This window comes from Cariama cristata, unplaced genomic scaffold, assembly GCF_000690535.1.
Source record: "Cariama cristata isolate BGI_N322 unplaced genomic scaffold, ASM69053v1 scaffold38983, whole genome shotgun sequence".
In the NCBI taxonomy this organism is placed as follows: domain Eukaryota; kingdom Metazoa; phylum Chordata; class Aves; order Cariamiformes; family Cariamidae; genus Cariama; species Cariama cristata.
Genome location: NW_009608553.1, coordinates 7,123 through 28,757, shown reverse-complemented (window position 1 = coordinate 28,757; position 21,635 = coordinate 7,123). Strand labels below are relative to the sequence as shown.

General features: G+C 35.5%; 1 protein-coding gene across 1 annotated transcript in view; it reads right to left on the bottom strand.

Annotated features, from left to right (window-relative positions):
• Window positions 1-17,529, bottom strand: part of LRP12 (low density lipoprotein receptor-related protein 12) — a gene marked incomplete at its 5' end in the record, with an annotated part of 19,578 nt that extends 2,049 nt beyond the window's left edge. Inside the window, 5 exons of the mRNA XM_009697175.1 lie at window positions 1,477-1,609; window positions 2,464-3,565; window positions 8,493-8,695; window positions 10,158-10,293; window positions 17,473-17,529. Coding sequence (XP_009695477.1) covers window positions 1,477-1,609; window positions 2,464-3,565; window positions 8,493-8,695; window positions 10,158-10,293; window positions 17,473-17,529 — 1,631 coding nt within the window. The remainder of the gene's footprint in view (window positions 1-1,476; window positions 1,610-2,463; window positions 3,566-8,492; window positions 8,696-10,157; window positions 10,294-17,472) is intronic.
• Window positions 17,530-21,635: the final 4,106 nt, after the last annotated feature.

Sequence of the window (21,635 nt, the reverse complement as noted above, 5' to 3'; positions counted from 1 at the left end):
AATGAAAAAAGTCCAGATTCTCTTGAGGAAAAACCACTATGAACAGGGAAATTAGGCAGAAAAATACATGGAAGAAAAAGTGGAATAAAAGAGCAATGAAGTACATAAGGTATGTTTCTGCCCAAGTCAAGGACTTCTAAATAAAGGCAAAGTGAAAACCAAGGCACTATAACCTGGATATGGAACACTGATTACAGAAAAGTACATCCACAGACCCAGTGCAGACCCAGTACAGCAGGTATGCAAGATCTGTTATGTACTATCTTACCAAGAAGATAAAGTATTCACTGTGCATTTTAGAGTACAGCACATAGAAACGTGCCTCAAAAAGTTTAGGATTTAAAAATTAAATCTTCCAGAAAGATTTAACAGAGGTGACCTCTCCTTATCACTACCATAGGGTTACCTAGAATAGAGACTAAATTAAATATCCTCTCCAACAGAGGCTTGCAGTTTGATTTTTTTCCCCATTCTGGCATAATCAGTTAATTCTAGTTTCAAAATGCCTTTTTTTCATGTTTAATTAAAATTATCTTAAGTGTTCTAAACCAGACACTTCCGAAATTCAGTATACATTTTCTAGTCATTCAGCTATAGAACAATGCACGCCTGAATTCTTCTGGTTAAAACGTTGTGTAACTTTTAAATTGTAAGGTAACACAAACATATTAACACTTTTGACTTGGGGGTCTCTTACTCAAACTTACAGAAAACAGTGTCTCAGCTAAGTGGCTCAATTCTCAAATACTAGGGTAGAAGATCTGCCAGATGACTACAATTCTGAAAATATTCACTGGTATGTTTAATTACAGCACCACAGCAGAATTCTTAGACTGATACTTTTCTTCTATTTCACAAAAAAAGCATTAAAACCGAAAGCCTTTTTTTTTTTTTAAATGAAAAAGTTGTTTTGATAGAGATGTATTCGCCAACAAAATAACAATTGTGCTAACAATCAATATGAGAATCAAGACGGCTAGACACTATTAACTGCCATTTACTAGCTTTTACTTTGTTACTCATTCCCATTAATTTTGTAGGACAACAGCCTTGCCTTTGCCATCATCTTTTTTTATGCATAGTAGGCATGATCGTGCCAAAACACATATGAACAGTGGATATGAACTACTTTTTTGCATTAGAAGTCTCAATTCTTCTTTCCAAATTCTGAAGTGTTATCTTGCAATCTTAACTTATACAACATACAAAACGACATACAACTACATCTACCAATCTATTACTTTTCATGCAAGAGGGATTCTATAGTGTGCATTAACAAGAAAAAAAGCCTGCAAAGAAAACTGTGTGGTGCTACCGTATGATTTTGTCCAATGGCTAATCCTCAGTATAAAAGTATTGGCCTGAAAGGAAGAAAACGAAATGCTACAGAATTAAAAAATGTAGATGAAAGTTAAAATATCTTTATTTCAGTCTCCTTAAATTTTAAGTGGTGTGCTTGGTATTTTAGAATCTTACCTGATTTGGTGAACAAACAGGAAAATCTTCAACTGGTGGAATTAAACCCTGGGCAATTAACTGTCCATAGGATGGAGGAGCTTCTCTTCTTAACAGTTCAGCCTCAACCCTTGACAAATGAGTTTCAAATGACCTTTCAAAGAGAAAAGAAATTTCTTAATACATAAGACTATGATGCGTGTGTATACAAGACAGAAAAACTACATTAGACTATTATAATCTGAAATAATAAATTTCAGCAGATGAAGTTTTATTAATTTCATTGAATTTCAATGGAAAAAATACACAATAAGTCCTTGCAGTCATTCCTATGGGTCCGTCCAGCTGAGACAAGAACAACAAAAACAACCCAACAATAAATTCCTAAAAAAAAACTCCCCAAAAATCCATGGGCTAAATATAAAAGGTACCACGAGAGTAATGCTTATATTATTTTATAAAAATTGAAGAATGTGTAATCCTGGTATGAGATAGTCTACAACAGAAGAAACATGCTGTTAAATACATAATTGAGATATTTAATTGCAGAAATACAGCTTTTCCTCACTTTCTTTTTGGTAAAAACACCATCTGAAAAAAAATCTGAAAGTTTAACTCTCAATTGTTAAGCGATCAGAATACTTCTATCCCCTTTTCTTCACTGAGAAGGTGGTCAGTTACTAAGGCCTCCCAGGGAAGTGGTCATGGGATCAAGCCTATCAGAGTTCAAGGACTGTCTGGACGATGCTCTTAGCCATATGGTTTAGTTTTAGATAGTCCTGTGAGGAGCAGGGAGTTGGACTTGATGATCCTTATGGGTCCCTTCCAACTTGAGATATTCTATGATTAACTAACCTCTTTCTACTGTCAAAGAAGGAGAAGGAACAGTGCCTTTAGAAATCACATGCAACAATAATTGTATGTAAATAAAAGCGTTTAAAGAATAACAATAAAAGATACGAAAATATTTAAAAAATTTAAGTTCTTGAGGCCATCTGTTCTACTTACCTTCGCTCAAACATCCTGAGTGAATACAATTTACAAGTACATCCCAGTGCAATGACAAGCAGCAACCCACAAATAAGACTCCCAATGACAGCTGCAGTTATTACTCGAGTGGGCACAATGACTGGGCAATTCTCTTCATCACTGCCATCACCACAGTCATCTTGAGAATCACAAACCCAGCTCTCAAACACACAGCGGTTATTTTTACAATGAAAATTTCCTGGCTGACAGAAGAAACAATTTTTTTCATCCGAACCATTAGGGCAATGATTCTGGTAGTTGCAGCGATCTGAACGAGGGTAGCAAACACCATTTCGAGAGCAGGGAAACTCATCTCTTTGGCACATAGTGCAGTTGGTTTCATCCCTTCCATTTGGACAGTGCCAGTAGCCATCACAGCGTTGCTGCTCTGTGTAGCAACCCCAATTTCCACCACATGGGATCTCCCAGGGCAAACAGAAGCCATCTACTTGATAGGTGGCATTGAATCCTCTTGCAGCATTCACTTTGTCAGCACAAAAATGCACTCTTATCTGTCCTGAGGATGAAACAACTGTGAGAGGAGCATGAGAGTCAAATGCTGTTAGCACGCGCAACAGCTTCCGTGGATTCTCCTCTAATCCATCATATATTTTGACATAGTCTCCATAACCTGTACCATCAAGTTTAAAATCAGTGAATCGCAAAATTACTTTGCGATGATCACCAGTGTCTATCAGCCAGGTGCAGTTGCTTCCAGGTGGATAGAAGTCAGGATAATTGGGAGAATTGAAAGTACCATAAAAGTATTTTAACCACTGCCCACACGTTGGCACATGACAGTCTACTTCATCTCCTAGGTCAAGACAATCAATGTTACCATCACATTTTAAAGATTCTGGAAGGCAAGTGTAAAGCTTGGTGAAGCGAGAAAGACACTGGAACTGATTGTAAGCACAAGGCTGAAAGGAAGAAGTTGTTGGAGGATTAGCTTTGGTACAGATTTCTTCATCCGAGTTGTCTCCACATTCATCCATATTATTACATTTCCAACTTTCTGGAATACACTTCCCATTAGCACAATGAAACTGGTCACAATCACAATTTGGTTCATCAGATTTCCCTGAAAGAAGAAAAAAAAATTATAAAAATATTCTCTTTTTAGAATTTCACATTTTATGGTTTGTGTCACATTTATTTGCTGCATCAGGTAGTTCAGAACGGCAAAACAACTATTTAAAGTCTCTGGAACTCATCACAACTTTCAGTAAGTTTCAAGATAAACCAGTTTTTTCAAGTTGAAATTCTGTCAGCACATCAGCATGAGCCTCATACTTAGCTGCTTTTAGTCAAATAACTAACTCAAGCAAGAAAACAATGCTCATTTATAGTGACTGAAAAATCTGGCTTCTAAGGTGCTAAAAGTAAGTCAGAAAAAGACTGTTTCTCTCCTCTATCACTCAAAACACAGAAACATTTTGTCCTGCAGTACCAGTTACCTCCTCAAATTCCTTCTTGTAAAAGCAGTCAGACCTCTCTCCTGTTTTCACAGGTTCCTACTTTGTACCAAAGGATCTATGGCAAGAGAGAAGCTGACAGTTGAAGATTACCTGTTACCACCAAAGAGAAAGCTCTGTCCTCACCTCTTCCCTCTGTTCAGTCCTGCCTCTCCAGCAACTGAGAGTGCAGCAAATGCAGAAATACACGCTTGCCTGAACACAGAATTGTACTTTACAAGTTAAGGATCCAAGCAGTGGTCCAGAGCACATGGCAGTGTGGGGTTTGTGGTTTTTTTGGTCTTTTTTTTTTTTGGTTGTTTGGTTTTGTTTATTTTTATTTTTATTTTTTTTTAATTCTGGGGAGGGGGAAAGTCAAGAGACACCTTTTTTAAAGTAAATGTGGTCTACTGGCTACTACCACACTTGTAACATCAAGAATATTATTTTCAGGCCTTCATTTATTAAAGTCCCAACCATGTTAAACAGAAGCATAACTGGGAAGCAAGTTATTTCAGCTCTGCAACAACTTATCTGAGTCAAATATCACTCTGTCAATTAAAATCACCACAATTTCTAAAAAGCATGGTACAGACTGTAAAATTGGCTATAAAACAAACTGCTGTGGCCAATCCTCAAAAAAAAAAATAGAAAAAAATCTGCAATGCAGATGGTCTTATGCAGCAGTAATTCAGGAAATAAATTAGACAAATATATACTAAATCTAAATACCACTATACTTAGGGTTTTAAAAAAGAAACAGGGAAGACAGTATGACAAACTTACTGAAATACAGACTTTCCCAGGAGAAGTAGGTTCTACCTTGTTTTACAAGAGAACAATTCAGATTGGAATGGATCTCTGGAGGTCACCTAATCAAATCACCTGCTCAAAGCAAGGCTAATGGAAGTTTGATTAGGTTCTTGAGAACCTTGTCCAATCAAGGATTTTCAAAGTTCCAGTGTTTAACCACATGAAATGACAAAAATCCTTGTACCTAAGCTGAATTTCACTTGCTGCAACTAATATGCCGTGATAGGTCAAGTCAAATCACACCTCTGTTCTCCTCATTGCTATTTTAGTATCTTAGAAAGCATTAAAAAGAAATACTCTACTTTGAAATAATCTTTTATTTTTAAAGTGCAACGTAATAATTTTTAAAATTTCACAAATGCTAAGGTTTCTAAAAGTTAGTGCAGGATAAAATGAAACCAGCAAGAGTGATAAACGTTATAAGCACCGCTGAAGAGTGTTCAAGTAAACAAATTTACAGACAGAGAGGGAAAAGAGAGCAAAATGTACGTGCTGCCAGAGATTAAGTTTTAGAAAAAGTTTATTTCACTAAAAAAACCAAAGAACACACCTAGTATACAAGATATGACCTTCTTGTTCTGTTTCATATATATATTTATATGTATTATACACTCACACACATAAACATTGTTCATAATATTAGTATGGTAAATACTGAGAACACTGGCCTTGAATTTGAAACTTGTAAAACTGAACTACTAGACTTGTCCTGCCTAAATTGAATGACTATGCTTCATAGGTGGAGGGCAATATAGCAGAATATGTGCAGGAAAGTCATTGAACTTGTTCAAGTACTGATTATAGTCTAGCTCAATGCTTCTACCTTGCAGAACCTGGAAAAAGATGAGTGGAAAGCTGTAACACAAGCTGTAAATATTAATGGCAACACTGTAGTAACAAAACAAGACACAATTTAAACCTAAGCTCTTCCTTCTGCAGGCTTTTAAACATCCCAGAAAAGAGCTGCCTACTTGATCCTGATTTAGCCTTTTTAATCACCAATCTTGAAGTCATTACATCAGGAAAGTTTACACATGAAACAAAAGTGAGAGCTGTAAAATAATAAGAGATGTACAAAATAAGAGTATCTTTGGAAGCTGTGCCTCAAAAGACTTCAGGATAGTATAAGATAATTAGCAGAATCCACGTATAGTTGTAGCCAAAGGACTAACACAATCCTTCCATGCATTTACAGTGAACACAGACCTCTGTACTTTTATTAACTCTATTTTCCACTCTATGTCACCATTAGTAAACTCCGTCCCATTTCAATACCCATAATTAAAAGGCTGAAGAATTACAAGTAGTAGGAGGAAGACAGAGGGAAGAAAGACAAGTAAAATTACACAAAATTTACCTTCTAGTCAAGTACCCTTCCTAACTGTAATGCTTTTTTTGTTGTTATTGTTTTGTTTGTTTACAATGAAATATGACTATTTACCTGGAAGATACTATTTAGTTTAAACAAGAATTAGTTCAAACAATTCACATGACCTATGTTCCACATCAGATTTTAAACACTGGGGTCCCTAATGGGCCCTTTTGCACCTGTAATCTATATTGTTTCTATCATTGCAGCAAAAGTAGGCCTAACTTCCATCCATGTAACTAAAGTATTACTATTTTTTTCCCTTTTTCTAAGATCGCATGCCACCTTTGAGAGTAGCCTTAACCACACTGAATTAAATAGTCTATTGAGGCATTAAACTGAGCACTACTACGTGATGCTAATAAGAAATCGAACAACATAATGGCACAGTTGAATGTACAACAAAAATGTTGTTAGTACTTCAGGAGTCTCCTTTCCACACATGAAAGCAGAAATGATTAGATGATTATTAAAGCAGATCCGTCAACTCTTCTTGTATACACAGGTCTGTTTACTACATTAGAAGACTACTCCGATCACTGGAAAACTACACTTCCACTTCAATCGTGAAGTACTACCCAAGTATCATATCAAACATAGGGACCAAGCTCAAACCGAAGTTTTAGTAAGGTTCATTCTTTAAAAAAAAAAAAAAACACAACAAAAAAAACCAAAAAAAAAATCAAACCAATTTTTTTTGAGAGACATATAAAACATAGGATTAAAGTCTTAAGTACTCTAAACTGAGTACTACTGCCTGACACTGACAGGATGAAACCAAGCAAGAGACAAAACTGCTTATTGTTGAAAACATTACAGTTTCTTCCAGGAGGGGTTACATAATGAAACTGTTTCAAGATCGGAGGAAAAGAAAGGAAAGGATTTTCAGAAGAAACTCTACTGAGCCTGTGGTGCCTCCCCTGCCCATTCCACACCCTTATCCAGAACTCCCTCCTTCTCAAAGCCCCTCAGGCAGGCATGCTGCCTTCTCTCTGTGCCTACGAGGAGGGAGAGATAAACAGGGCAGAGGCTGATGCCTCACACAGGTTAACAGTGTGAGTGTGGGCAGTTAGCGGACACAGTAGTAGAGGACGATGGATTAGATAGGGGCTTCCATGCACACCCCCCGCCTACTTTTTGGTGAGACAGTGAGCAAAACCCAGATAGAACATTACCCTGAAGGCTGAGCCAGCATCAAATGCAAGGCTGCATTACTTCTCCCAGGACTTGCTAAGTCACAAGGAGCTGAGCTATAGAGGGAACTTTTTTGTAGGCTTGAAAACAGGCAATAGAAAGGGATAAGCCCACCTGGAAACTTCAGGTTTGTGAAAGACTCTCACAGGGTGGAGGAAGTCATTAGGTAGAAAGAGTGCAGAATACAGAACAAGAGCAAATATGGCTTAGGCTAGAGGAGATCAGGGCTTGTTGTACTGAATCTTGGTGGAATAGCTTTGAAGATGGGTGGTAGTGGATAGGTGTAAGAGTATGAATTGTTTTATGGAGGAAAGGAGTTACAAGTTGGCGCATAAAGATTTGGAGCAGGCCATAGAGTGGATAAAGACATACATTGGGAGGGAACAAGAGAATGTGAAACCATTATGAAAACAAAGAAGAATCCAATCCAGTATTTGGGATAATCAGGATGTAGAACACTATAATCATGCTATTACATAAAACTGTGATACCTCTTAAGGCCAGAAAAAAGTTGGGAACTAGCCTTTACCCATGACTGGCTTCCTCCTCTTTCTTGGCAACAGCTACTACAGCAAGAATTGCCCACAAAACACTCTCAAACTATTACTACTGGTACCTTGCTTATATCTCATACTTGAATCATCCAAGAAAAATTTTGCATGTATAGAACCATGTCTGTACTTGGCTAGAGTAACCTATCATATTAACTTTTTTTTTTTGTAATTTAAAGATTGTATACCTTCTGGAGATGGGAAAAAACGATGCAATTTTTATGAGAAATATAAACAACCCCTGCCATTTCTGCCCTCTCTTGCCATATTTATGCTACTCGGAAGTCTACCCAACAATTTTAACAAACTAATTTCAGTCTTATGAAAACATTTAAAATCTTAAACTATGTTAAAAAAAACTTCCAGTTGCCTAGTATTAACAGTGAACTTTTTTCCTCCCAAAAATCACTCTGCTTATTACCGTAATCACTGATTCCCACTTTGAATATTCAAGTTGTGCATGGGATCAAAATACTTTACACAATGTATATTTTCCCTGATTTCAATAAGCCTTGAATGGACTACAGGAAATACATACACTGTACCCTGCTACAAGGAAGTAGTTCTTGAAACAGGAAACAAAAAAAGGAAACCATGAAATTGTATTAGGTATCATTTGAAACATACCAGCAAAGTAAGCTAATCTGAAGCCTTTTCTGGAGATACTGTCATCTGAGTGAAATCTGATCCAAACATGATCCTGTGAAGAGATGTATGGTGAAGGAATGGAGGAGCCACATGCTCTATAGCCTTCGGTATTCTTGTAGCTTCCAATTGTTAACCAATCTGAGCTGCATCGTCGTGATCCCTGAACATCAAAATCTTGAAAGTGAACAGAAAAAAAAAAAAAGAAAAAAAAAGAAAAAAGGACAAAATGGACATCATACAACCAAGCTGATGAAATAAAAAGAGCGGCTTCTCTACCTATGTAAGAATAGGATTTAACCATGTGGTGACGATACTTCTACGTTATGAAGACAACAAGAATCCATTCTGCCAACCAAAATATTGCATCTACTACTTAAAGAAACTCAGTTTTGCTACAAAACACATTAAGCCTTCACCAAAAAACAAACAAACAAGATTTCTGTTCATGAAATTGTCTTTGTGAGTCTCATTTAATGACTTTCATATACCAGTAAGTGGTTTTATTTAACCCAAATTTCATCAGAACTTTAGCTAATGCTACACTTAGCCAATGATATGACTTGATATTATAAATACAGTTAAATTGTTCAAAACTATGATTTCAGATAAGATTTTCTCCCAGTTACACTACTTGCTTACCCAACAGGTATGTCATGGAATGTAATGGTATGGCTACAACTGTATCAAGATATCCTGTCATGGTAATCAAGTGTGAAGGGAAGACAGTCTGGGCAAAACAGGTCTGTACAGACAACAGAGCAGTAAACCAGAACCAAAATGTGAAATGTATGAGTGGAAGAAAACAATGTGAGAGGGGAAAAAAAGAGAGTTTTATTAAAAATAAACAGTATGAAAAAGTTTAGAAAACGTTCTAGTGGATGAACAGTTCTACTTACTTTACATTGCATTTATGCCAGTTTAGTGTTTAGTAGAAAGATAGTTTAAATTAAAAAGCAGTACTTTGAACAAGTAACTGATGTCAAAGTAAATACTTCGTAATGAAGAGATGCTTCTTAGGTCAGCAAGTCCGTACTGGAAACTGAAGTAAATCTGCAGCTAATGCAGTTTCATGATCAGCCTGTGAAGCAGTACTAATTTGTATCTCAATGCTAAAACAAGCCTAGATTTCCCTTGTGGCACAAACGGGGAATGAACTCACAAGAATGTGAACCTGTGATACAACTTTTTTTACGTTACTTCTTTAGAAAAGTTACAAGATATGTGAAACTGAGGAGCTTCCTGCATCAAAACTCAGCATTTCCAAAACTGCAATCACATCTATTGATTTAGTATTCGTATTCTGCCATTTTTAAGCACACAATGAGACTTCATAGCAATAAAAAAATTACAGAATTTCCCCTGCACATTTTTAATGCAAAAATTCTTGTATTTCAGAGACATTAAAAGGAAATAAAATACATGAGCCCATAGAAACTTTTTCTAGTCGCCAATTGTCCAATTGAAAACAAATGCTACATGGCTGTGTGAGAGCAAATCAGATAAAAGGAAAGGCAGAAAACAGAAAAGACAGAAATCCCACATTTACAAGAAGGAAGTGGAAACTGGTGCATACACAATTGGCAGCTAAAAATGTCTAGTTCAGTACTACTTCAATCCATGTAGTTAATACAGGAGCACTGTTACCTTATAGTAATGATCTCCCCTGGGTTTGCATGGATGTACCAGCTACAGTTGATTCGGGCAGGATACTCGGAGGGCCACCCTGGACTTGTGATTGTCCCGCTCGGTGATCGAATTTGTTCTGGAATATCTCCACAAGCTAAAAAATACAAATATATTGAAAGCTATTTGATTAATTCAATTTTTTAAAAAGTCAGTAGGACAAAAAAAAAAATCAGCACTAATCAGGGAAAATATCACACTGAATTAATGATATAGCAATAAAAACAATGTCTAAAGGAATTCATAATGGAGCATGTCAGCTGAAAGATGTTTTCCAATGCTGCCAGTGCAGAAGTTTATACTAATGTCATTAGTACTACAGATTCAAAAAAGATTCTATAATTTTGACAACTTTAATAATAAAGTAAAAGATTTTTTATTTCCTAATTTTATTTTTAGCTTTCACAAAGGTTCAGTTCAATTTAACCATGCATTTATACCTTATACTGACAAATGCACTAGAAGGCGAAAAATAAATTAAAGCTAAATAATAAAGTAGTTGAAATTTCCCATCTTAGCAAGACCCAGTGCCTGGCCATCATTTAAATACCCCCTTCCAGCCCTTGGCATAGAAATGATCTTCATACAGGCGATTCCAAATGCTTGGAAGGCAAACAGCACTTACTGCAGCACACTTCATTTACAGGTATTAAAAGTTAGGTTCACAAGAGATTATTCTTAAGAGGGACTTGCGTAACTACATTTCTGATAATGGACTAGAAAGCCTGTATTTATAGAACTAATTCTAGGGAACTAAAGTAACTCAGCCATTTGTATTCTTACTTTATTACAGGTGTAGTTTTCTGCATTGGCCTTAACTCAGCTGCTTGTTCCTTCCACTGGAAGTGTTCACAGCTCTGCTGACTTCATTTCAAGTAATACACTTACTGTTTTTGTAGTTTTGTTTTGCTGGGGTTTTTTTCCCCCTTAGCAGCCTTATATCCAACACCTGTCATATAGAATATTCACAACCTTCACATAAATAGGAAGGCCAGAATACTCTCGCTACAGAGCTTGAAATTATGAGGACATTTCAGAGGTCAGGAAACATATTAAAAATAATTGTTCTCTGTGCTTTTGCTTTACAATTTCCTCACAGGTAGTCCAAAACTTGCGAACTCTCAAAGTTTACTGTTAGCACAATCAGTTACCCACAGTAGTTTAAACACAAGAACTATTACAGATGAGGAAGCATTTCATTATTGTCTGATGATCAAAAGCTTTTAGAATTTTTTTTGATTTTGAATATGTATTTGATTAAAATAACAAACCAGAACTGATGCAGTGAACAAACATGATGAAGAATGAATTGCATTTGTAACAGTGCAAAAGTTGTAATAATGTAATTTGTAAACAGGTTATTAATTTTTTTCTATTTTTATCCACAATCAAGCTTTTAGGATAATTTTTTCAAGACTACAGGGACCTAAAATTATTGTCTATCTCAAATACAATAAAAAGTTAAAATCTTAAGTTATTATTACTTAAAAATATTTCTATATTGTATAATAAATACATTTCTAAAAATAGGTTTAAAAGGATTAAAAGACAAAAATGTTGGCATATGCCTTAATTTTCAGTATTAGCTTAAATACAGAAATCTAGAAACAAAAATAAAACTCAGTAACTTTACTGTTTTCATGTACAGTTGTAAGAAAACATTGCTTTAAATAGTTTTTCACGTTTCTTATTGGAAACCTTCATTCATGCTGCACAGTTAAGCATTAACATACTTTGGCTATAAAACATAGGACGTGTCCTAATTACTAGCCATGAAAAAGTCTCAAAATACAGAAAGATATTATTTCGTTTGACTATTCAATCAACTATTCACTGGAAACTTTCTTGTTTTAATTTTGAGCAAACCCTATAGGTGGTGCTCTAACATCATGCTATTTTGGACCTCTGCTCCTGTATGAATGATCTGGATATACTTTACATCTGTTCAGACAAGAAATGGAAGGACTGGAAAGAAAAACTGGTTATTCACAATTAAATGTTGAAGTAAAATAGCAGTTTTAACAGGTTTGAAACAAAAACACATGCAAAAAAAGTAGAAGAACGTGTAAAATATTTAGTACTAAGCTTGCAGATGCTGGCAAGCAGCTCCACACACTACTTGACTACTACTGAAACTGTGTTCAGTTTAAAATAAGTTGCCATCAGGTGATATTTATATTATTAAAACATTCAGCTGGCTTTAGATATCTCCAAACTGACATATGAGATTTTGTCACTGAGAATCTCTAAGGAAGCTTTTAAATTTGCCTGACAAAGAAAAATTTTACACTAAAAGATAAAAACAATTCATTCAATGTATGTTCACTCAGTTTTACAAAGTTCACCTCCAAAATCTTAAGTATGCTATAAATATATGTACCGCATGTGTCTGTTGAATAGGAACCTCCAAACACTGGGAGCAACTGTAAATTATCATGCAATTCGCTTTGCAATTTCCTATGCTGGCATAGCACACCCTGACAACTATAATCTGCTCAATCCAATCCCTGCAGTAGTACAAGCAGTAACTTTTGTTACAAGAGCTTGAATGGAAGAAATTCCACATGGAAAGCCTGTATAACCAAGGCAGTATTTTGAGAGCACCATGAAAACTTCCAGTTTTACTCACATTCAGGTTTTTCAGCCTTTGTTTGCAATACCAGCCATATCCCTAAATTTTTTACATTGTTTTACTTAAGATGGCTTTTTCTCCATTTCTACTGAAGCTAACGCTAAAGAGCTGAGGGCAAAATATGAACATTTCCAGCACCATCCGGTATGGGAACAGAGAAGCAGACTAAGGAGGGCATGAGGAAGCAAGAACAATCACAGGCATTAAAATACAGGGTAGAGTGAACAATACTGTACTTCAGTTCAATTTTTCTCTGTTCTACAGCAGAAGAAAGTGTGAATATGACAAAGTGGGGTTCAAAAAGAATAAAAGGGAATGAACTTGAAAAGGGACTTACAGTTACCTTAACTTCAAGTTAGCTAGCCAAGCTAAATACACTTACATAGTTGTTACACATTCACACACTGAAACCTCTTACTTGTAACTCAGGAGACAACAGAAATCTCCCATTTGCCTAAAGAGCATATAAAGATCAAGACCAACTGTGTAGAAGCTGCACTTCAGAAGCACTGTCATTTTGAGAGAATAATTTCTCAGGAATATTTTTAAGATTAAGGACAACCTTTTGAAATAGAACAGTTTTAAAGGGAATCTATTTTATAAAGATAATAGCAAGACTTTTAAAATCAATTCCTGACCCGCTGCTTAACTACGATGTTTCTTCTAAAGCTTTTGAGAATATAACGTAACATACATTTTACTCATGTGTTTGTAAACATGGACAATGTGAACAACATCAAGAAGGGCATGGGAATAAAAAAAAAAAACCACCACAAACAATTCAACTGACAGCGTGTAAAACAGAAATGTATCAATAGAGGCAAACATCTTTACACTAAGTTGTGGAGAATTTGCACTTCTAATTTCAATTGCTACTGACCCTGCAGGCATTTGTTGTACAGGTCAATTATGTCTATAGGAACTTAAAATTACAGGCAAACTGACTAGGCTTGGAATAACTTATTAAAAGTATTAAAAATACATAAGAAAACAGCACAATGAAAATTAGAGGAGTCAGAACAAAAGGAGATGAGCTTGCAAGCAAGGCAGAGGCACAAAAACTGAGAAGGCTGCATTGTAGAGAAGTGAAGACACACAGTGGTGCATGCCCAAGATGTTTTCAAATCTCATGCTGGTGGTTGTAAGATTTTTGGGTGGGACAAATCCCTCCTGCACAACCACTTCTACATGGGTGTTGTTTCTGCCTACATTCCTCTCAATTCCCACATATTCTTTGGTACAATACTGTTCATCTATCTCCTATCTGTTTTAAACTCTTTCCTTTGTGAGCCTTTATTTTATTAATCTATTTGCAATTCTGTTTGTTACTTTGCTATAACTCCGTTCAGTAGATTGGAATATTGTAATTAGGATCGAAGATGTTTCACAGGCTAAAGTGCAAAATAATGGCCAAAAAACTGCTGAGGAAAAGCTGTGCACATGGTTTTTCTGGTGTATGTGGATTTTCTTGTAGACTTCTTAAAAACATGTACAACAGTTTTCCTTATTCCATTATTCCTGAAATTTGTTCACTGCCCCCCACATTACAGAACATGACTGTAAACTACCTACGGGATGTTGACTGGTAAATAGAAGAGAGACAATGAAAACTTTACAGTACCAAATTCAATTGCAAGTTATAACAAGAAAATAATTAAGAAACCTATGCAAAAATTCTGTAGCAAGATCTAGAGAAGTAAAGTACCTGTAGTAACAGTGAACAACATGTCAAGGAAAAAAGTCACTTCAGAAAAGCAGGGAGAGGGAGATTAGGGATTTATCTTCACAGTAATGCCAGAAGATTAGTTGAAAAGATAAAAGAATTAGCTTTCAATGTGAACCACAAGATGATAAGGTATGCATTATATTGGACATGGTAAGGACATGAATGCAGCTGGATAAATGATCTGAAGGTGTTTAAAACAGCTTAGAGTAAAAAGAGAATAATGTTGTGATAAAGTCTAAACCATGAAGAGGGAGGATAATTATTGCATTTGTAACTCTCGGGAGCCACTGAAAGTCTTATTTGGAGAACTATGGGGGAAGAAAGCATAGGAATCTTTGCCTCCAGGTCAAGCTGAAAAGCTTTAATTTAAAATGCGCTTTGCTCTGCAGCACAGAGACACACTGAGTAAAAAGGAATCATTAGAATTTTTTTTTTTAATTGTTGTGAACAAGTGTTTTCACCAGCATAGAAGTTGTTTAAAATGGGGGTGGGGTGGGGTGTGTGTGTTAGTTTTGCAGCTGTGACAATTATGGTGCAACATACCCCAAAGACAGACCTGAAAATATTTCTCAACTTTTCAGATTTTAAAGGCATAAACACTTGTTCTCTGGTGATAGCTTATATGCAAGAGACAACGTTCAGTTATTGCTCTTGGTAGAAAAACATCTCATATATTAGAGGTGTACCTGTAACTTGGCAGATACAATATACAGCAGAAGCATAAATACCAAAGACCACAGAGGTCTGTGCTATTAAAACATAATTTAGCAAGGTAGGTCACGTAGCCTTACAGCAGCAGCATGACAGGAAATCTACCATCAAGACAATCATTTCATTTTAAATCCCTTCTCAGTAGCAACTGTCCAAGAAAATCGTCTGCTTGGTTTCAACACCAAGTTAAAGTTGGATTTAGAAAGATTAAAGGTCAGATGTCTTTGGTTCTATTTTACAGAAAACTGCTTAAAATTGTTCTGATAAATATAAAGCTGTCCAGGTATGCTTGATGAAATATATAATCTGCAAGTTCAAAAACATGTTTGGGAGATCCAAGAACTCAAAAATAATCTAGATCCATCCCCATCTTTTATAGTTGGGCCATACACCTAACATTTAAGATGTACATACAGAGAACTTTAAGGAAAATGTCACTGGGTCTGTCTACACACTTTCTTCAGGTTTTCATTAACAGAGCACCCACATCTCCATTATCTCAAAATTCTCCAGCGAAGAATTTTCACTTTATATTAAGATAGAAGCTTTAAGAGTATGATATTTATTTTTCCCCAGCTGGAAAGCTATTTTAGAACACAGGACCGCCAGAACTACTTTTTTAAATATATATATATATACATATTTTATTTATTTATTTATTTTTAAATGCAAGTCTTCACTGGATTTCTCTTCTCAGTAGTTAAAGGTCTGTCCACCAGCTGCTGTTATCTTGCATAGAAAGTACATTGTGTTCTCCTCTTCTTGGCACTGCCTATTCAAGCATGCTGGCCAAAGTACCGAAAGCAGAGTCAAAAATTCCATTCACCTCTTGCCCAGCAGATGCTTTTCTGCCTGTATTGTGACCTGTGACACAACTGTTGCAGTAAACAAAGGGGTGAAGGGTTGTTAAAACATATCCTGAAAGCTGCATAGCTAGATTTTAGGCTGTCTGTATCTTGTACAATCCAATTCCAGCAACAATTTTTCCAACAGTGGCAAGTACCTGTGCTATTATTATTTGCAGTGTGCCATAAATGTACTACATATGATACTTGGTGCCTTACTACTGTTGAAAAGCAACAGCATTCTTCATAATGCAGCATAAGAACTGTTAGCAAAGACCTTCTATAATTAAACTTTTGACAGCCTTTGAGTGGCAAACAATGAAAAGGAAAAAGGTAGCACGCTGTAACAGAGATCATCCACTGACCGTACGTTTATCCAAAAACTTAACTGTGTGCACAAGTAGCAATGTAATGTTTGAAGTGATACTGCAAGGATAACTACAGCAAGGTAAGCAAGCTGTTGCCAAAAAGGACAAGTTTGCATTTTGACTCTTATTTTAGAAGGGTGTGAAAATCAGTTTGATTTCTAAGGATCACTGGCAGCTTCCCTACAGAGAGAATAAGGTTTGTATTCTTCTACCCACTGAAGAAGAGTGCTTCTCTCTCCATTTGCACATATTCTGAATATCTCTGTCCTAAAACACGACCAGCAGCTTAGCTGACACTGCTTAACATCTGAAGAACAAAAAATATACACTGTTATAACCTAATGCCTTAATGGACTAATAGACATTAGTCACATCACTAACACAAAAATAGTCCCAACCATGGCTGCTACCCAGAAGAGGCCTAAGACTGACTTACTGGAAGAGAAAGTAGCAACATTTGAGCAATGTGTGCTGCTTTTATACCCCATATTTTCCCAGCATCTCATCAGTTTCTCAGTTTCATGAGTGCTAAAATTCTTTTTTTCTTGTATTAAGGAAACTGTGCAGTCAAGTGTACAGTAGTTTCAGTTACTGCTTCAATCTAATCAGGTGAAACGCATAACTCCTGGATTTATATTATTTGATAGTAGCTGTGTCCAAAATTACATTTCAATAAATTTCATTTCACAAAAACTTTACTGTGGAAAGAAAATATCAATTCAACTTAAACCAACTTTTCTCTTAGTTCAATGTTTGTATGGAAAAATAATTAAGCAGTCCACTTAGAAAGGCATAATCTGTTCATGAGCATGCAGGTATCAATTTTATCTTATGAGAATTTTTCCATGTTCCAGTTGCTTCATTCCTTATTACATGCTGCAAAAGGCAGTAATAATTTTTATAGCCAAATATCTCTTCATAAGATACCAGGTGGCTTTCAATATTTACTATTTAAGTCATGCATGAAATTTAAACATTACAAAAAATGACTTACCCGTTGACACTCCTGAAATATGCACATTTTCAGAATGTTCTGCAAGAGCACCATTTCCTAAAATTAAACATAATGAATAAGCTAATTTCCAAGATAAAATTTGTAAAAATTCTTCAGATACCCTTTTACAGAACAGAAAGAACAAAACTGAAGTTATTTTAATTAATATTAAACATTAAAGGTCCAACATTCATTTTATGATAAAACTAAGAGAAAAACCTAGAGAAAAAGTTACTATACAATGAAAAAAAAAAAAACACCCAAGTATCGTTAGTGTACTAGGAACTGTTAAATATACTAGAAAGTTAAGGAACAAGAAACTGATAGTAGTAAAGAGTTTTGAGAAACTTCATTTTCAGATGGTAGACTTTGCACAATTTTGTATCAAATGCTGTTTTCTTTTCAAGAGAGGTTTATTTCAGTACATCTTCCCCATCTCCTCCTGGATCAAGATTCGTACGTAAATGCTATGCAAATAAAGATATCCATGGGAAAACATCCATCTGTTTCATAATGAATTGTAGCCTATACCCTTTATCCAGAAAGATGTTTTGAATATAGCTGGGAACTAGCTACCTTCAAGAGTAACTCTGCATCAATGTTCATTAAAACTAAGTATACTTGCAAAGATGAACAGCGAGACCCATGTGGCCATCAAGAGTTAGGGACAAAAAAAGTTATTCCTCCAAATCCCATACTACTTTGTACTCCTCCAAAGTTAAAGAAGTCTGCTAAAGCAAATACGTTTGATGACAGGTGGTAGCCCTGTTACATGATGTGACAGATCAAGTTGTATTTGTGCACATTTCTCCCACTGAACAGCTCTCATTCTCCCCTCCTTTATTCAACATTTTTTCTTTTAACCTTCACAAAAAGTTTTTAATGAAATCTTCCAGGCATGTCGAAAGGAGAGAGCTAACTTTCATAAATAAGCTCCTTTGAACATAGGCAGTGAATCTAAAATGTAAAACACATCACTTAGCAAATTTTAAAACCACAACTATTAATCCTTAAGTTAAGACTGTTAAGAGAACATATACACCTAAGCAAGCATCTCAATTGCAGTGGTTACAAATAAAATGTTTCAGAAATTGCTCCCAGGGTTCACACTAAATGCACAAATACATAATTCTTTACTTCCTAAAGACACAATACACTTAGAAACTTGATGATGAGAATTTGCAGAAAAATAGCAAGTCTAATTTTTAAAAAACAAAACAAAACACAAACTAAATTCTTGGGCTCAAGTGATTTGTTCCCCCTTCCCCCATTTTTAATGTACTAATTTCACTGTGTATATTTACATATCAAGTTTCTTTGTCTCAATTTTTAAAAAAATTCCACACTAACAACTCCCCTCAACACTCAAAAGACAGCAGTATTTTAAAACAAAACCCATTTCAAATACTGTTAGTGAGCAACTATTTTCCAAGTAGACTATTTTCAGAAGTAAAATATACCTATAAGTTTTAGAAAGCTATTCTCCAAACAATTTCTCTGTTTTGCATATAAACTGACACGATGAGGAGTGTTTGCCACTTTGATTTCATGTCTTCAGTAACATTTAGCTCTAAATTTACAAAATAAACACCGTCTTTGCTGTAAAGTGATTTTACTTGTAACTGATTCCACAGAAGCACATTTCTGATTGTCTTGTTTTCTATTATTTCCATCAACATAAGGAAAACATTAACACATTTCAAGACCTCTTGTTTTAAGCTAAAAATAGCTTACTGGTATTTCATCTTTCAAGTTATAGTAGGGATCATTCACCTTTTTTGTATTTTCAAAATGGGGTTATTAGCACATGCAACTGTATCTGTAGTTGTTATTGAACACTGAAAATGAACAGCAGGACAAAAAAGAAGGAATTCACAAACATTTAGAAATACGAAAAACCCTGAAGTAATTACATTGAAGACAGTCAATACCGAGGCACTCCATTGACGCTGCCAGAACGTGAATTACAGACGAGCTGCCTAGACATAAAGACCAGGAAAACAAAACCACTAGAACTTCAATCAAATCTGTTCTGATAAAAATACAATAACAAAACATGAAAATACTGACATAACACTGATGTGATGGAAAGAAGAGTAAAGTATATATAAAAAAAAATTGACAAAACCTATAAATCAGTAATAACAAGAAGCATACTTAAATAGGAACTCGCATCCAAATCCTGTACACATTGACTTAGAATTAATGGGTTAAATTAATTAAATATCCAATAAATATCCAAAAATGGAGCGGTTTAATATTTTTCCATCTAAATATGCTTTATGATCTAACAATCTCTTGACATAAAGTGATGTCACATTTATTGTCAGTGATTAGTCAGAAGAAGCACTAATGAGTGAAGATGAAGTTGCAACTCAGATCCAAGTACTACAGTATCAAAATAAGGTGTTTTTTTAAAAATTATTTCCTTCCCAATAATACTTCATTACAGGAAAAATGAACCTTAGAAACCTCTCAGATTATTACTTCCTTTTTTATTGGAAACTGCCACTGAAATAGAGTGTGTTCAGATGCCATTTAAGTGTTACTAACTGCTGACACCTTTATGAAATTTTTAGGCAATGATCCTTATACGATCTCAACAATTATGTCACAAGGTTCCATATAAACTGAGCCCACTAGAATACCAATATATCAGATAACAGACCAGTAATTTCCATTAAGATCTGGGAACACAGTTATCTTTGAAATTCCTGTTAGTCTGTCTATTTAATACAGCAGACTTCCGGTATACAGAAAAATTTGCTTAGGTCACCAGTAAGCTTTCATATTTCTTGATGTTTTAAAGAAGTATTTACTACTCATTCCCATTTGAACCTGAAGTTTTAAACTGAAACAGGTGCCATCTAACAAAACTTGACACCAAGTTTGTCCACATCAGTTACAGGGGCTGGTTAAGCATGTGGGATGGCACAGTGCTGGAAGGCACACACCGAGAAGCTGCTGCACAAATCCATTCCGCCTGTGAGAAATTAAGTTTGTTTTTCAAAAACTGACATCTTCCATCACTTTTTTTTGGTGACTTCTTAAAAAAATCAATTGTGTAACCATGACTATACCCATCTCCTTCATATCCTTTTATAAATGCTTATGACAAATGGACCACTTGTTTTAAGTGGTATTAAATAGAAACGTACGCCAACTTTAGTCCTGCAGCTTAAGATATGGTCAGCAACTGCATTTAAGTTAAAAACTTCAAATGGACAAGGCTCAAGAAGTGTTTACTATATTTTTTTCTAAATAATTAAAAAAAAATCAAAATAGAATCTTTGGTAAATAGTTCACAAAATATGTTAAACTACTGGTAACCTCCAAGTTAAACAAAAGTATGTAAAGTACTTTTAATGGCTTTCTATTTCAGTGCACATGAGTTTGTTGCCACCACTGATGGTAATCTCTCCAAAGATTCCTTGACTGCAATAAAAAAAAATAATAAATCAGCCATTTGGTTATTACATGAGTTAGACTCTTCACAGAGTGTGTTTACAGTATGGAACAATCAGCAATTTCTGAGGTGCCTTTCTGTCTTGAATAACTTTAAAAATCTCTTAAATGTTCAAATTATGGTTAAAGTTGGTCACTGATTCTGACAGACTCATCCATAAAATTTTATTTTGTTTTCACAGAACAAAGTCAGTCCTTTTGACCTCCATCAGTTTTTTCTATCCCACTCAAATCCTCCGGGTTGAGATGCTGTCTTGTCTTAAGAACAGGAGCAGACAACAAGTAGATGCATGAACACTTGAATTAATTCCTTTTGATTTGTGTCTCACAGCTGACTGACTGCAGAAGCAGGCAAGACAACACAAAGTTTGCATTCAGGTTTTCCAGGAGCTGGGGCATTTCTTCCCTATCAGTCTATATGAAACTATGTTAAACACCCCCCACCCCACCCTGAAAAACCCAACATCCTCACAATGTCACCTCTGAACATCCTGGTGCAAGAGCCATGAGCCCTATACTCCTACAGAGTCTGGAGAAAGCAAAACTATGCGGAAGACAAAAAACATAGCCTTGGAAGGCATTTGACTCACTAACATCTTCCGAGTTTCATCAGAGATAGGAAAATAAACACGGGCCGGGGGGAGTGGGGCTGGAAACAAGGAAAATGTCACAGCAGCAAACACTCCAACCAAACTGCT